Genomic DNA, 16987 nt, shown 5'->3' with positions numbered 1-16987 from the left:
TGAGTTGAATACGGAGGGAGAAAGTCAAGAGTGTTTCTGATGATTTATGAATGAGCTTAGAAAAGTGCATTCATTTTCTCTGGTTAGGGAGTGGTGACATCAAAGCTTTTCAAAATGCTTCACCTAGATGTCGCTTTCCAAGAAAGCGTTATGATTGGGAAAACCCTCAAACTCACTGTCTCCAATGTAAAGAATGGCAAAGTGGCATGAATTACTGCTGATAGCAAACAGATTGACTAAAAACCTGTCCTTTAAAAGCCTAATCCTCCTTCATTTCCCTGCTCTTCAAACCTTGGGGATTTGTCTTAAAATGAACAGAAGCCTGTATGTCTCAATTTTTATTACTACTGACTGCCAAGGAGACAGTGTGAAGATTTTTTTCATTGTGTTTTGTTTTTTTGGAAAGCTGCTTTGGGGCAGATTTTTTCTGCTGAATCAAGGTGAAGGTTAGACAGTCAGAATCAGTTGCTACGTAGTTCACTCACGCCAAGAGGCTGAGCCAGACAGATAGATTTAGGAAATAAATAGTCATCTCAAAATAAATTTTCTCGATGCCAGAAGCGGTGATGGAAATGGTTTTGAAAATCAGACTTTAACAAGGAACGTTCACAATAAATCACTGTATACTGCACCAGCAGTCTCCTAAACTGAAAATGATAGTACCTCTGGATTTGATACAATTGCTTCAATTTGGAAAATGTTACCCCATCCTAAAAAAATATTTATTTGTATTCTGGACTTGATAGATTAGGAAACACAACACCTTTCAAAGCTCAGATGTTAAAGTTCATCTGTTTACTTCATTCTCCACTCACTCTTTGGTTCATCTCCTGTAGACCAATTTTATTTAATTTGTGTACACTCTCCTAATATGGCTTCAACTTTCCAAAGATCAAATAAATTCCTTTTCTACCATCTTTTTGACTCAGCAGAGTGGGTCATAATGGCAGCTAGCTTACTTGTGAGTTCCGTTTTACATAATTGTACTTCATACTCAAAGTAATGTCCTAGTGGATAGATCGCGTGCCTGGGAGTCAGAGGGACCTGTATTCTAATCCTGCCTCCGCCAATTTTCTACCGTGACCCCACTTTTCTACCGTGTGACTTTCGGCAAATCATTACTTTCGGCAAATCATTTATCTTCTCTGGGCCTCATGTACCTCATCTGTAAAAATCGAGATTAAGACTGTAAGCCCTATGTGGGACAAGGACTCTGTCCAACCTGATTATCCTGATTAACCAAGCACGTAGAAAGCAGTTAATAAATGCCACAATTATTACTGAAATGATAAATTGACTGATTTGCTGAGCCCTTACTATGTGCAGAGCACTGTACTGAGTGTTTGGAAGAGTACAATAAAACAGAATCAGCAGTCACGTTCCCCCACCTATAACGAGTTCACAGTCTAGGTAGGGGGACAGATGTTAATATGAATAAATGAGTAATTTATCCTGTATAATTTAAAGATATGTACATAAGTGCTGTGGGGTTGGCGGTGGGGCAAATATCAGGTGTCCAAAGGTCACAGATCCAAGCGCACAGATGACACAGAAGGGAGCGGGAGATGGGGAAAAAAGGGTTTAATCAGGGAAGGCCTCTTGGAGGAGCTGTGACCTTAGTAATGCTTTGAAGGTGAAGAGTGGTGGTCCGGCATATGCGGAGGGGGAGGGAGTTCCCAGCTATGGGGAGGAGGAGGGAAAGTGGTCGGCGGCGAGATCGATGAGATCGGGGCACAGCGACTAAGCCGGCATCAGAGGAGCAGAGTGTGCAGGCTGGGCTGGAGTAGATTATCGAGGTGAGGCGGGGTGGGGTGAGCTGATTAAGTGCTTTAAAACCCATGGTAAGGAGTTTCCGTTTGATGTAGAGTAATCTTCCCCTAAAATGATTCATTAAATGCCAGGAGAGGTTGCCAAGATCAGGGAGCATGGAAGGGAGGAGCGAGTGTCTAAGGGGCATGAAAATGATCTATTGGAACTCTGTCTTCATATCTGTCTGATCACAACCCTCCCCAACTTCAAAGCCTCTGGCTGCCCTTAGCACTTAGGATTATTCACTTGCTCTTAGTACAGATGCATAGTTTCAACATTCTACCTTTTTTTTAGTACTATTCGTTAAGCGCTCACTATGCGTCAAACAACGTTCTAAGAGCTGGGGGGGATACAAGTGAATTAGGATGGACACAGTCCCTGTCCCACTTGGGGCTCACAATCTAAGGGAGAACAGGAGAACTGATATCCTGGAGAAGTTAGGTGACTGGCTCAAGGTGACTCAGCAAGCATGTGGCAGACTCGGGATTAGAACCCAGGTCCTCTGATTCCCAGTAATGGTGATTATTTCACTATTAATTGGACTGTTTATTCTCTCAGTCTCAGCAACTGAGGGATTGTTTCTTTCTCCTGCTCCAACTACTTGTAAATGACTTGTCTGTCAGTCATCCCCATTTGAATGGAAGCTCCTTGAGGGCAGTGCTTCTAGCTGATAATTACGCTCCCCACAAGTGTTCAGTACAGTGTTCTGCCTGCAGTAAGCGCTCAGCAAATACTCTTGATCTATTAGATCGACCGGCTTCTTTCTGGTCCCGGGCCGTCACCCAGTTTGTGGAGTTGCATGGCGTCGGAAAGAGTAAAATACTAAGCGTGAATTTCACATCAGTGGCATCTTCTTTGGACAGCTATCCATAATCACATATAAGCTTGCTGTGGGCAGGGAATGTGCCTGTTTAGGGTTATACTGTACTTCCCCAAGCACTCAGTACAGAGCTCTGCACACAGTAAAGAATCAATAAATAAAACTGAATGAATGAATGAGCTCCATCACTGCTTTCACTCGTGGCTTTCGGACAACCCCAAACTCTCCAATTTCCCCAGCTTGCCACTTCCAGAAAAACTTAATTTTGCTTTAAAGGAGATAGATGCTTTCCATACTCCGGTCCTCTTCAAAGAACAGAGCCTGATTATTCTGCGGGTTCTACATGCACTGATCCTCATTCATTCTCACCGTGTGGAAATATCTCGGATCTACAGATTGTTCACTCGAGAAGGAATGATGCCATACCGCCTGAGCCCACGATATGTAGCCAAATGAGCCTCACCCTCCGTAAGTAACAGTTACACCAGGGACAGATAAAGGGTTTGGCTAATTTTAAAAATGACGTCAAGGAAAGGGCTTCCCCCAGATCGATCCGGGAATCGGGACCTGGATTAACGAGAAGAAAATCGGGATGAGGCTGCTATGCTCTCGTGGGGCAGAGGGCAGGACGGCTGTTACTTATCATCCGGTTAGCTGCCCGACAAAGACTCTTTAATAAAGGCTGAGGACTTAACCGTTTTAAATTAAAGTGATTGATTTTCATTTAACATTTGTCCACCATAGTTAGTGCGAGTTGCAAAATCAATCTCCGAGTGACCCAGCTGGGGGAGGAGGCGGGGGCGGTCATATGTATCTATATATGTTTAATGACAGGAAGCGGCATTAATAGTCCATTACTTGTAATTGAATGGAATGAAAGAGGCCTTATTTTTACACTACATCAGGGTGGCGGCCCAAACCGTCAAGAGGCTGCCTGTCCACGGTTGAAGTTGGAAACATTCCACCGTCTCCCACGCTGCTTTGAAAGGAGCAAGTGTCATGGAGGAAAGAGAGAGGAAGTGTGGTGCTGAATTTGAAGTCCAATGGACTGAATGGGCTTGGCCAAAGCTTAGTCCATTTTTTTTATGGTATCTGTTAAGCGCTTACTCTGTGGCAGTCACTGTTCTAAGCGCTGGGGGAGATACAAGGTAATCAGGTTGGACACGATCCACGTCCCACAAGGGGATCACAGTCTCAATCCCCATTTTACAGATGAGGCGACTGAGAACACAGAGAAGTTAAGGGAGTTTCCCCAAGGTCTCTGCTCTGCCACTTACCTGCTGTGTGATCTTGGGCTAGTCACTTCACTTCTCTGTGCCTCAGTTCCCTCACCTGCACAATGGAGATGCAAGACCTCTTCTCCTTCCTACTTAGACTGCGTGCCCCCTGTGGGACCCGCTTTTCCTGTATCTACCACAGCACTTATTACAGTGCTTGGCACATTGTAAGTGCATAAAAAATACTGCAATTATTCTCAACCAATCAACGGTATTTATTAAGTGCTTACTATTCATTCGATCGTATTTATCGAGCACTTCCTCTGCGCTATGTACAGAGTACTGCACTAAGTGGTCAGGCAAGTACAATACAATGGGGTTGTACTGTACAATATTGGGTTGTGTTGTACAATATTGTGGTGTTGTGCCGTACAATATTGTGTTATTGTATTATACAATATTGTTGTATTGAATTGTGTTGTATTGTAAAATAAACAGAGCTAGCAGGCACGTCCCCTGCCCACAACAAGCTTACAGTCTTATCATGATTATTGTGTTGCCTTACTGCCACGGAGATTTTACCGGGATTTTCGGTCGCTCGTCTAGCCATCCTGACTGCCCTAAGGTAACTGTCCAAGGGTGAAGGACGACATATTAACCCCTATTAAACATTTGAGAGAGGCACACAAAAATATTTCTGGGAAATGCTCTCACAAAAATATACTGTTTAAGCCAATCTCTCCCCTCTAAACCCCAAATCTCCCAAAGGTGCATCTGAGTTCAAGCATGACTGCTGTGTACAGGACTTTTCTTCCTAATGAAAAGCAGAGATGAAAAACTCCTTGCCACCAATTAACATTAATTTGAGAAGTCATTCCCTTTCCCCGAATCTCCTCTCTCTCCCCGCGTCGTCCCTGCTCCCTGCCTCCCCTGATCTGTCCAACTTCATCTCAGGCCGCGAAAACCTTAGGTCGTGAAACTTTAATCCTGTTATCTGCTGCCTTTGCCATCTGAAAAGCCTAAAGATTAACACGGGCGACATTATCAAATTTACAACCAGCCTCTCGGACAGCTGCCCTACTTTACACAGTTAATGGAAAAGGAACTAATCTGGTTAAGAGCACGGGACCAGCCCATAAATCTGGATGCGGAAGACAGCTAAAGCTGTCACATCTCTCCTGGAGAGGAGCGGCCGAATTGAACCATCAGCCGTTTCCTACTTGCGGGGTCTAGAGGGGAGCACTTATGTACTCGGCTTAGTGGACTGAGCACGGGTCTGGAAGTCAGGAGGACCTCGGCTCTAATACCAGCTCCTCCACTTGTCTGCTGGGTGACCTTGGGCAAGTCACTTCACTTCTCTGAGCCTCAAGTCCCTCAGCTGTAAAATGGGGATTAAGAGTGTGAGCCCCAGGTGGGACAGGGATCGTGTCCGACCCGATCAACTTGGATCTACCCTAGTGCCTAGAACAGTGCTTGGCACATAGTAAGCACTAAACAAGTACCGTTATTATTATTATTGTTATGTACTTGAGAGAAGCATTTATGAACAGCACTTAACGTACATATCCGTCACCAGCAACTCAAAGCTAAGTTCTATCACAGAGTTCTTTTTCCTGGGCGCTGCCACTGGCCAAATCAGACCAGAAAATAGAATATCTAAGGCCAAAACACCCATTACGACATGGCCAAACAGAGTCTGGAGGAAGCCTGGGGCAGAGCTGAAGCGCTCGCTGGCCAACCTGCTCTTCGTCTGGGAGGAGGCCACATCCGGCTCCTTGAACACTTCCATCGCTGTCATTTATTAACTTTACTCGACTTCAAGTGGCAAGCCAGGATCACACACAGAGAGGTCCTAGAACAAAGCCGGTTTCCTCATATTGAAACGATACTCACTTCAACACAGCTGCAACTGGGTAGGGCCGTGTGAGGAGAACGGGTGACCGCGGGCTACCCAAACCGAAAACAAAGAGGACAGAGGCAACTTTTTAAGGAACAGTACAATGAAACCTCAGAGACTGCTGGATCTTTGCAGAACTCTAGTAGTAACAGAAACTCTGCAGGAGAGGAAAATCTCCATGGGCCAGAGCAATCCAGAAGGGAGTGGCTCTTTCGGAGCTGCAGAAGGATGGTGAGTCGAGGAGGAGAAAATGAGACCATCGGGCCCCGCAAACAACAAACGCTACATCACAACAATGGATAGCCTTTGTGTGTGTACACTGTAGTTGGGATCGTGGATCCCACATTGGCCTTTTCAGCTGCACACACACACACACGTTAATAACTATCGTTGGCATCTTCTTTGAGCCCAAAGAACAATTACATCTGTTTAATCATAACCACCCATTGAAAACTCATTTAAAGGTCCTGGACTTGCACAATGTAGTTTGCTGCACGACACAAACGCAGTTCTTTACTACCTGCACAAAAGCGACTGTTGAAGAATACTGTCCATTCCAATGTTAAGAAAACATTTCCTCCTCAAAATTCCTCATTTTTCAGGCTGGTTTAAATAGCAAGTGAAAATCTGAGGTTTTTTTATTTCCAACCGAAGATTGTGAGAGCTTAGCACTTAACATAGGTCTGTGGTTTTTAATGTGCATCCTAAAAATGGGCATGGCTTAAAGTTTATAAACATTGACCATGCATCCCATGGGGAATTATTTTGCAAGATGTCTTCTAACTCAAAGGAAAACAGAAGGCTTCAAGAAAACCAAAGTGCCTCAGCATTTTCATGTGCAATAAATGTCATATCTCATTGAAAACCATCCACATTTACACAAACAAAATGGAAGAGAAGTTTTTTCTAAAAATAAAATCGTACAGCTTTATCTCACTCAAAATCCCTCACCTGTTTCACAAAAATGAACAACTTTTATTCCTTATTTGTCAAATAATTGGTATGTTACATCTGAATCTTTAAAATGCTACCAGTTGTGATTAGATTCAGAGTATAACAAATGCAAATTATAAATAAAAATGACTATATGTTCCCAGTAGCTATTTTCAAATGCTAATGAGTCTATGTTTTTTAAATAAATCTAAAGAGCTCCATCGCTTTGCAGAACAACTTGAGCTTGGGAATATGAAAATGTAACATGAATCAAAGCGACTTAGCCAAGACCAAGGTAGAGACTTAGCCAAGACTAAGGTAGAGAACAGGAATTTCCTAGTGGATAGAACATGGGCCTGGGAGTCACAAGGTCCTGGGTTCTAATTCTGGCTCCACCACGTGTCTGTTGGGTGACCTCGGGCAAGTCACTTAACTTCTCTGGGCCTCGGTTCCCTCATCTGTAAAATGGGGATTAAAAGCGTGAACTCCAGGTGGGACAGGGACCGTGTCCAACCTGATTAGCTTGTACCTACCCCAGCATTTAGTACAGTGTCTGGCACATAGTAAGCACTTAACAAATACCATTAAAAAAAAAGCAACAGAGAAATGCTTATTCTCTCTCTTGAATCACAGGCTGAGCTAAATTAGCCTGTGCTGCTTTTCAAATAAACTGCTCTCTAAAAGCACACGCTGGGGATGAAACCGTTCCACAGAGCTGAGGTGCTAGAAAAATCTTGAGAGGAGCCTCAGACACAAGGCGAGCAATGGGGACCGTCGGCAAGCGAGAGGGACTCCGCCGTTTGTCATACTTTGGGGTTCTCGGACTCCACGGAAAAGACGGGTCTCAGAACCGCAGTCAGGGCCCGGCCGCGGGGGTGTCCGTCGAAGACGTCGCCAGTCAGGAACCCCGTTCTGTTGACTGACTGAATGTGGAGGCGCAGGCTGAAGGTTAGCATAACCTCCCTTAAAGCCAAGAAGCTCCTTCGAGAATAGACCGATCTGTGGCGAAAAAGATCCCTCCAAAAGTACTGCTGGGTTTTCTTCTTCTTTCTCTCTGCCTCCCCCTTCCGCCTCCCCCTCTCTCTCTTCAGAGCGTGGCAGCGTGGCCATGCATCATTTATGCATTACCTTGTTATTTCACAAAACAAAACAGGGCTTTGAAAGCCACACAGACTCCTGCGGCGGACCCCGGCGCGTTTGATGGAAACCCTTCAAAAGGGGCCGTGGCTTAACGGAGGCTGTTTGGGTGCCGTCTTGGATCCATACCTGCTGTCCCTTGTCACTCCCCGGAAACTTGGCGGCAGATGTTGCCGCATTAAGTTGTCTCTGAAGTGGCTCTCTGTCCTGTCTCCCCCCCCACAGCACAGTCAAACTCCATTAGATCTCTCCGTTTGTGCCCGAGGCAAGTTTGGGAGAGCAGCTGTGTCCACCCCCCCCCCCCCGCCCTACCTTTGGTGTTGCAGGCCCCCAGGCGGCCGAAGACGTGAGACCGAAACGGTTCTGCCGCTCTCTCCACCGGGCCCTCTGACAATCCGGCCGTCCGCCTCACTGCGGGCCTCACTGCGGGCCTCACTGCGGGCCTCACTGCGGGCCCTGAACAGGTGTCTGTGGACTACCTGCTGGCTCACACCTGTGCCACCCTCCCTCACCTCCCGGATTCACCGCTGAAACATCTATGACTCCGGGGCCAGGGAAGGGGGGAACCTTCCAGCCAGGAGCAAAGTCTCTACCGCATGGCCTAGTGGCAAGAGCAAAGGCATGGAGTCAGACGATCACTTGTCTGCTGAGTGACTTTGGGCAAATCACTTCACTTTTCTTGCCTCGGTTACCTCATCTGTTAAATGGAGATTAAGACAGTGAGCCCCGTGTGGGACAGGGAGTGGGTCTGACCCGATTACCTGGTATCTACCTCGGTGCTTGGAACACAGTAAGGGCTTAGCAAATGCTATTATTTTTATTATTATTAAATACCATAATTACTGATTGGGCTATGAACCACTCTGGCACTAGGTCACAGTAAAGGAAAGGGAGGAGGGCTGGGGCAGGAGAGACGGCGGTATCCTTGACTCATCTCTCTCATTCAACCCACATGATCTATCCCTAAACCCGGTCGGTTCAACCTTCACGATGTCGCTAAAATCTGCTCTTTCTTCTTATGAGTCAGTCGATCATATTCATAGAGGGCAGAACGCTGTACAAAGTGCTTGGGGAAGTACAATATAACAGAATAACAGACATTCCCTGCCCACAATGAGTTTACAGTCTGGAGTTTGGATTCAGTCCATGTTGTAATCCAAACACTTATCCTATCCCACCCTGATTTCTGTATCAGCCTCCTTGCTGACCTCCCTACCTCCTGACCCTCCTCGCTGCAGTCCATATTTCACTCTGTGTCAAGATCATTTTCCCACAGAAGCATGTGCTTAGGACAGTGGTCTGCATACAGTAAACATTCAATAAATATGACTGATTGATGGAGTAGGGAGAGACAGAAAGAGAGAGAGAGAGAGAGAGAGAGAGCGAGCCTTTTCCTGCTTTGATACTTCAGGCTTAAACTTCATTTACTTGATCAAGGAATCCAATTCAGCGGTGGCCTCCTCAGCAAATGCCTACAATGGGACTTCTGAGAAATAAAAGGAAAACATTCTCTGGCTTGAAATTTAGTGTGACAGAGTTGCTGGAGTAATGTCTGACAGAGAGAGGGTGTGTGTATATATGTGTGCACGCGCGTGCCCACGCACGCATGTTGGTTTGTTTACTCTCAAGGGGTCGAGAGACAGCGTGGCAAAGAACAATTTATGAATACAGACGGGTTTGTTTGTTTTTCAGGGCAGAAAACAGGCTGTTTGCTGGGCGGAGGTGGCTATTATGGTGACCAAGGTAGTAACCTAACGACTAGAATCATCTCTTGGGCCTCAACCAACAGCAATGAACTGAATCCTACCGGGTCAGCAGAAATTGAGTCAGCTAATTTACACTTTGATTCTTGAAAAAGAGATATAGATCCCTCCCCTTCCCCTCACATACACTGTTCCTCCACAGTCCCAGAAGACAAGAGAAGACTCATCCATTTCCGGCGGATGTTAAACAAACTACTTTTCTGCGGCTGCAGAAATTTCTGGTGATTTTCACCCTTGGACATCACAAAACAAACATTTTTTTTCCCAGCAAGTTATCCTGTCTCGGGCCTGTATCTCTTGACTCCAGTAAAACTAACCCAGAGACCCGGATTTGGGAAACCCAGACAAGGATCCTACTTCCAGGAGTTTCTCTAACTTTGTGAGTTTTAATAAAGAAAACAGAATCTTCTGTTTATTTGATTGCGAAAACAGACTGGCACGCTAACATTCGTTAGCCTCTGTGGGAGATCAGCATGGAATATAAAACCTGTCTAGTTAACTCCTAAGGGAACCTGTGACGCTCCTAACACTTAACATTCGATTTTTTTCCAGAATCAATTAAGTCTTAAGTGAGGAATGCCTGCAGTTCCCGTGCTTGGAGAAGCAGCGTGGCGCAGTGGAAAGAGCACGGGCTTTGGAGTCAGGGCTCATGAGTTCGAATCCCAGCTCTGCCACTTGTCAGCTGTGTGACTGTGGGCGAGTCACTTAACTTCTCTGTGCCTCAGTTCCCTCATCTGTAAAATGGGGATTAAGACTGTGAGCCCCACGTGGGACAACCTGATTTCCCTGTGTTTACCCCAGCGCTTAGAACAGTGCTCGGCACATAGTAAGCGCTTAACAAATACCAACATTATTATTACTAATATCCAACATTCTTCACACTTGCAAAATACAAGGAACTTTACACAGGCAAGGATTCTGCCCTTAGACTGTAAGTTCACTGTGGTCAGGGAATGTGTCTGTTATAGTGTTCTCTCCCGAGCGCTTAGTACAGTGCTCTGCATACAGTAAGCGTTCAATAAATACAACTGATTGCCTGAAAAAGAATAGACCCTAGATTTAAATAAAGAAGTATCTTGGTCTAATGGAAAGAGCATAGGTCCAGGAATCACAGGACCTGGGCACTGACCCCAGTTCTGCCGCTTGCCCACTCTGTGACCTTGGGCAAATCAGGTAACTTCTCTGTGCCTCAGTTTCCTCATCTGTAAAAACGAGATTAAATACCTGCTCTTCCCTCCCCTTTAGACTGCGAGTCCGGCGTGGGACAGGATCTGTGCCCAACCTTATTATCCTGTGTCTCCCCAGGGCTTAGCACAGTGATTGGCAAATAGCATTGGCACATAGTAGGCTTTTTATTATTATTATTATTATCATTATTAAGACAAAAATACTACTCATTGAATGACTAATGTTCTCAAAATGCAGACATCTTTTCTCAAGTCACGCAAATATAGATGGTTTGTTTTGGTTTTTTCCCTGTGATAGTGCCGCACCTAACGTGGATAGATCTGTGGCCAGTTCTCTGAGTGCGAGTTAGCGCCAGTCAACCTGGAACAAATCAAACCCTAGAGCTTTTGAGAGAAAAAGCTGCCGGCCTCTCTGAGCTTTTACACATTCATCTTACACCAGAGAACTAAAAGCAAAATACAGGATTCGGGACATCTGGGGTCCTGGCTGAATCTGCAGACCAGCCATTAATGAATAGAATATGTTCAATCCATGTGTAGCCTTTTTTTCCAAAAAAAACCAACAAAAAAACAACAGATCCACATTTATTTCATCTGCCTATTTGGAATTGCCATGTGAGTGGGAGATTAGAAATGGCTGATGCCCACGGGGAAAAAGTTTGTGTTCCCTCCTTCTAGGAAGCACAACTAGAGTTGTGTTTAGTCGGGCTTTTCTCGCATGCCCCAAGGTCCGTGCTTCCAGCCCAGATTGATACGAAATAATATTAATAATTATTATGGTATTTGTTAAGGGCTTCCTAGGCACTGTTCTAAGCACTGAGGTAGATACACGCTAATCGGGTTGGTCACAGTCCCTGACCCAAATAGGGCTCACAATCTCAATCCTATTTTATAGATGATGGAATTGGGGCCCAGAGTAGTGAAGTGACTTGCCTCAGGTCACCCGGCAGACCAGCGGTGGAGCCGGAATTAGAACCCGGGTCCTTCTGACTCCCAGGTCTGTGCTCCATCTGCTGGGACATGCTGCTTCTCTAGCATTTTTTAAGCACCTACCGTGTGCAGAGCACTGTACTAAACGTTGGGAGAGAATACACAGGTGACTCCTGGGACCTTAACCAGGTTAAGGACCAGTGCACCCTAAAAGAAGCCTCTCATCTTTCCCCTGTTGGGTGACCGCCTTCTAGCCACACGCTGCAACTCCAGACCCAAATGCCACTGGTAGAGAGTGAAGAAGGAAACCGGCAAAGAACTGCTACTGGGAAACTAAACCATCAAGGGACATGGAAGAACAGTGATCTCAGTGTTACCCCAGGGGAGGGGGCCTGGAAATTATGCAGAGGGAAACACAACCGCGTCGACTCGTCTTGAATCCCAACCACTGGGTTTTGATGATAGCTCTCTACCTAATAAAAGGAACTACAGATTTAGGGATGGAGATTGATTTTCTACATCTATAAAACGGTGGGCCCCATTAGGAACACACGCGATGCTAACACACAAAAATCTTCCTGCCAAAAGACCGCACCGGTCGTCAAACACCCTGTGGTCCAGGACTAAATGTCTTAGTGAGCACGGTTCAATCAGGTCTAGATTTGACCTAAGAGAGAATAATAATAATAAGGGTATTTATTAAGCATTTGCTATATGCCAAGTATTGTACTAAGCACTGGGGTAGATAGAAGATAACAAGGTCCTGCATGGGGCTCACAGTCTAAGTAGGAGGTAGAGAGAACAGGTACTGAAGTCCCATTTTGCAGATGATGGAATTGTGGTACAGAGAAATGAAGTGACTTGTCCAAGGTCACAATACGTGACAGAGCTGGGATTAGAACTCAAGTCCTCTGACTCCGAGGCCCGTGGTCTTTCCACCACTTCTCTAGGCCACTTTGCTTCTCCAGAGCAGAGAAAACCCTCTGATCTGAAATCTGGATTCCAATGTTAAGTCACAGAGTGAGGCTGTGAACTCATTATGGGCAGGGAATGTGACTGATGCTACATCGTACTCCCTCGAGTGCTTAGTATAGCGCTTTGCACACAGTAAGTGCTTGATAGATATGATTAATAATAATAATAATAGTAATAAGCACTTAACAAATACCATCATCATCATAAGCCCCATTTGACATCTCTGTTCACCTAGATCCGGCACTTCCCCTAAGCTGACCAAAACTCATATAAGCCCAAATCCCCAAAGCATTCTCCACAGGTCACCAAGTATGTAAAAGATGACCAGTCGCTTCAGGTTTAGCCAGATTTTCCTCCTCAAGCAATGAATCTGGTGAAAAATGACCTCTGTTGATCTAGGCATGGATGCTTAAATGGCATTTTTCCAGCAGGGATTTTAAATACATAAAGAGACATTTCGTAACCTCTGACCAAGCCTGCCCCAAGTAGTGTTCCGTGGACCATCCCTCTAGACGGTGTTTGAAACCCAAGAAGAAAGTCTCCGGGGATGAAAAGTTGTATTTACTCTAGACACCGCTCCCCAAAGAAGATATACAGCTTCAGGGTCCTCAGTTTGATCCAATCTGATATTAAACATTTCCCCTCTACACTGTGCAAATGACTTGCTTGGGAAAAACCTCACCAAGCCTGCACTCGGAGTGAATTGCTGATGTTAATAAAAAATACGATAACGGGAGATTACTGTCAGGAAAGCAGGAGCTGGATGCAAAAAATAAAATTGTTTTGAATCTTGAGAAGTGATTGCGACTATCTGCTGAAGAACACTCTGAGCGGAATTCATTAAAGCAATGGCGTTCATCCTAACTCATTAAGCATCTTATCCCGGGGTCGGTCATAACCGCCCCCTGAACCTTTAATGGGAATGAAATTGCTGCTTTCTTTTCCGTGAATGCCTCTGTAGGTAACAAATAGCACTGGGCTCCCTTAAATTTAACACATTTCCAAGATGAGGAGCTGTATTTGAAGACTCGGCAGCTAACAAATCCACCCTTCCCCGAACAAATCTACCCTTTCCCCAAGAGGGATAGTGATAACAATAATAATAATAACGTTGGTATTTATTAAGCACTTACTGCGTGCCGGGCAATGTACTTAACGCTGGGGTGGATACAAGCAAATCGGCTTGGACACAGTCCCTGTCCCACAGGGGGCTCACAGTCTTAATCACCATTTCACAGATGAGGAAACTGAGGCACAGAGAGGTGAAGTGACTTCCCCAAGGTCACAGAGCCGACAAGTGATGGAGGTGGGATTAGACTTCCTGACTCTCAGGCCTGCGTTATGTTCACTACGCCACGCTGCTTGATGTTTAGTGTTTCTCCAAACTATTACGAAGTAGAAAACGTAACAAGAAAAACTCGTGGATTTGCTTTGATTCCCGAAAGAATTCCCAGACTGAATGAAGTTAGGCCATGGGACCCTTAACCCTTCCCGGTTGGAATCAGCCAAACAGCATCCTTCTACGGTGCCATTCTTAGGCACTTCGACACGAGCACTTCAACATGAGAAATGAAAACGATAACCCTTGTTAGATTTCTACAGCCCTTATGCACACAATTATGAATTATTTATTTGTATCAAAGCCTGTCTCCCCCTTGACTGAAGGCTCGTTGTGGGCAGGGAATGTTGTCTACCAACTCTGTTGTACTATACTCTCCCAAGCACTTAGTACAGTGCTCTGTACACAGTAAGCGCTCAATAAATGCCATTGATTAACTGACTGATTTAGCGGAACCATCATTGAACCCCGCCAGACGGAGGCCCGTATAGGCCGACTGACCACCAGGCCCTCCCATACGAGGGCAGGGGGAACATGACTTGTGGGGAAGAGAGAGTGAGGCCCACCCTGACGGAAGACCCCATCACCATCGTGACGGCAGGAGGCCAGAAGTGAGGACGACAGTCGGATAACAGGGTGGACAGAGAGGGAGACTCCTGAACGTGGCTCTCTGTTTTCTGCAATCAAAACCGGACCTATTTCAGAACACACTGCACTGAAAGCGTATTTCCAACCTCTGTGAGCCGATAGCAAACGGCTGGCCATCGGGGATTTTCCAACTCTTGTCCCTTGAGGCCTCATTAAGCTTGTGTCTTCCCACACCCATTTCCCCCCGCCTTGTCCCCTCCTCCATCTCACCACCCCCACCACCTCGCGACCCTCACCACCAGCCTCCGAACAAACCTCATCTCCTTCCTGCGGTCGCATCAGGGAAACCCGGTCATACTGCCGCCTCAGCAGAGCCCAGATCGCGTCGAGCCGACCCTGAAACCGAAGCCTGGATCAGCCGACAACAGCAGAGCCCACGGGTCAGAGGAACGCGGGGGGTCCTGTTCTCGGGAAGCGTTTCCAAAATATTCACCCTACGCTCTGACCCCTGGGTGGCCGTGCTGTTGGCTGAACGAGATCCAGGAGACCCTCCCACGTCTAACTCCTCTTTGACCCCTTGGGGACAGGAATCTCGGTGTTCGTGTTGGTCAGTGTGGCTGGGTGACCCGACCTCTCCTGCTCAACACATTCAGAGCAGTTGGATCATCCAGCCTCAGGCCCTCTTCTCCCGGCCTTCTGGCCAAGTGAGGGTCAACTCTCCTGGGGAGAGACCCCATAAAAAGAGGGACAGAGTGAAATGTGAACTCATCCCTCAGAAGTGTTGCTCGCCAGCCTCCATCGCACCCGGTTGTCAGATCCACACTCCCCAGAAGAACTTTCAAAAACGGGGTAGGTGGTTGCCCTCTGGGGCCCAGTCTGAAATCACTTCCACTTAGAGTCAGTTTGGAAAACTCTCATCTATGCTGCCTTCTAAGTACTTGACATTTCTATAGGTGCTATGACTTGGTCTGTCTGTGGTACGAGCTGATCCCAGGGCTCTTCACGGTGACCCGACTGGATCTGGAGGGGACTCCGGATCAAACCTGGTCCAATGACTACCTTCCAGGGGCTAAAGAAGCTCACTGTGGGCGGGGAATGTGTCTGTTGATTGTGGTATTGTACTGTCCCGAGCGCTTAGTACAGTGCTCTGCACCCAGTAAGTGCTCAATAAGTGCAACTGAATGAATGAATGAAGGTGGCCTCCAATCCTAACTCCCAGGCCCACCTCGCTTGAAGATATAAGAACTCTAAAACACCAACTAGGACAGCTAGGCCCAGGCCCTGGAGGGAAGGGGCAGTCCAAGCAGGAGGGATTCTGGAAGGGAGTTGTGAGAGTCCCGGGGGAGCGTTCCGCGCGTACCTTAATCGGGGTGTACCACTTTGTCTGAGGAGCCTGGTAGGTGGGCTTGGGTCTTGGAGGCCTGGGCCTGAGAGGTTCTTCTGCCTCTTCAGGGACAGTCACCACAGCATTTTTGGCTTTTTCCAACCTCGCGCCTTCTTCAGTGGAGCCCTTGTCACCCCAGCGAACCTGGAAAAATGGAGAGGATAAATCTGGAGGATAAAGGCAGCACAGCGACAAGGCTCGGGCTTAGCTGTGACCCGCTGTCTTCTCACGTCTCCATCCCGGGGATGAAGGCACAGCCTTGTCTTCGGTCTACGGTGTCTGACTCGGGAAGTAGACCAGCACGGGCCTCAGAGTCAGAGGTTTCAGGGTTGTTTTTAAATGGTATTTGCTAAGCGCTTACCTTGTGCCAAACACCGTTCTAAAACACCGTCCCTGTCCCACATGGGGCTCACACTCTTAACCCAGTCGAGGTAACTGAGGCACAGATAAGTGACATGACTTGCCTAAACGTCACACGGCAGACTTGTGGCAGAGCCAGAATTAGAACCCAGGTCCTTTGGCTCTATCCACCAAACCATGCTGCTTCTAAGCCATGCTGTACTGGGGGGCCCCACTGAGACCAGGGGATATGAGAGCCAAAGTCAGAACAGAGACAAGAGGGACAGGAATCTTTCAGGGAAAAGTGATTTTCAAACTAAGACTGTGAGCCTCGTCTTAAAAAGCACAGGCCTTGCAGTCCACCTGACTTCTAATATCGGCTCTGCCAACTGATTGCTGTGTTACCTTGGGCAAATCATTTAACCTCTCTGTGCCTCAGTTTCTTCAATTGCAAAATGGGGATTAAGTTCAGGTCCTCCCTCCTACTTAGATTACGAGCCCCATGTGGGATAGGGACTGGATCCATCCCGATAAACGTATATCTACCCCAGCATTTAAAACAGCGCCTGACACGAGGAAAACACTTAATAATCGGACCTATCCTGGCGCTTAAAGATCCCGTGCTTGGCATAGAGTAAAGTGCGTAAAAAAAAAAAAAATCACAGTTAT

The 16987-nt window shown here is 46.6% G+C and overlaps 1 protein-coding gene across 1 annotated transcript in view; it reads right to left on the bottom strand.

The window, feature by feature from the left end:
* ANTXR2 (ANTXR cell adhesion molecule 2) overlaps positions 1-16987 on the bottom strand; it is a 126323-nt gene that overhangs the window by 26602 nt on the left and 82734 nt on the right. Inside the window, exons 15-16 of the mRNA XM_029073295.2 lie at positions 15956-16123; positions 14911-14991 (exon numbers count right to left, since the gene is read on the bottom strand). Coding sequence (XP_028929128.1) covers positions 14911-14991; positions 15956-16123 — 249 coding nt within the window. The remainder of the gene's footprint in view (positions 1-14910; positions 14992-15955; positions 16124-16987) is intronic.

Source organism: Ornithorhynchus anatinus, chromosome 10, assembly GCF_004115215.2.
Source record: "Ornithorhynchus anatinus isolate Pmale09 chromosome 10, mOrnAna1.pri.v4, whole genome shotgun sequence".
In the NCBI taxonomy this organism is placed as follows: Eukaryota; Metazoa; Chordata; class Mammalia; order Monotremata; family Ornithorhynchidae; genus Ornithorhynchus; species Ornithorhynchus anatinus.
Note: the sequence above shows the minus strand (reverse complement) of the source record. Positions and strands in the feature narration are given on the sequence as shown.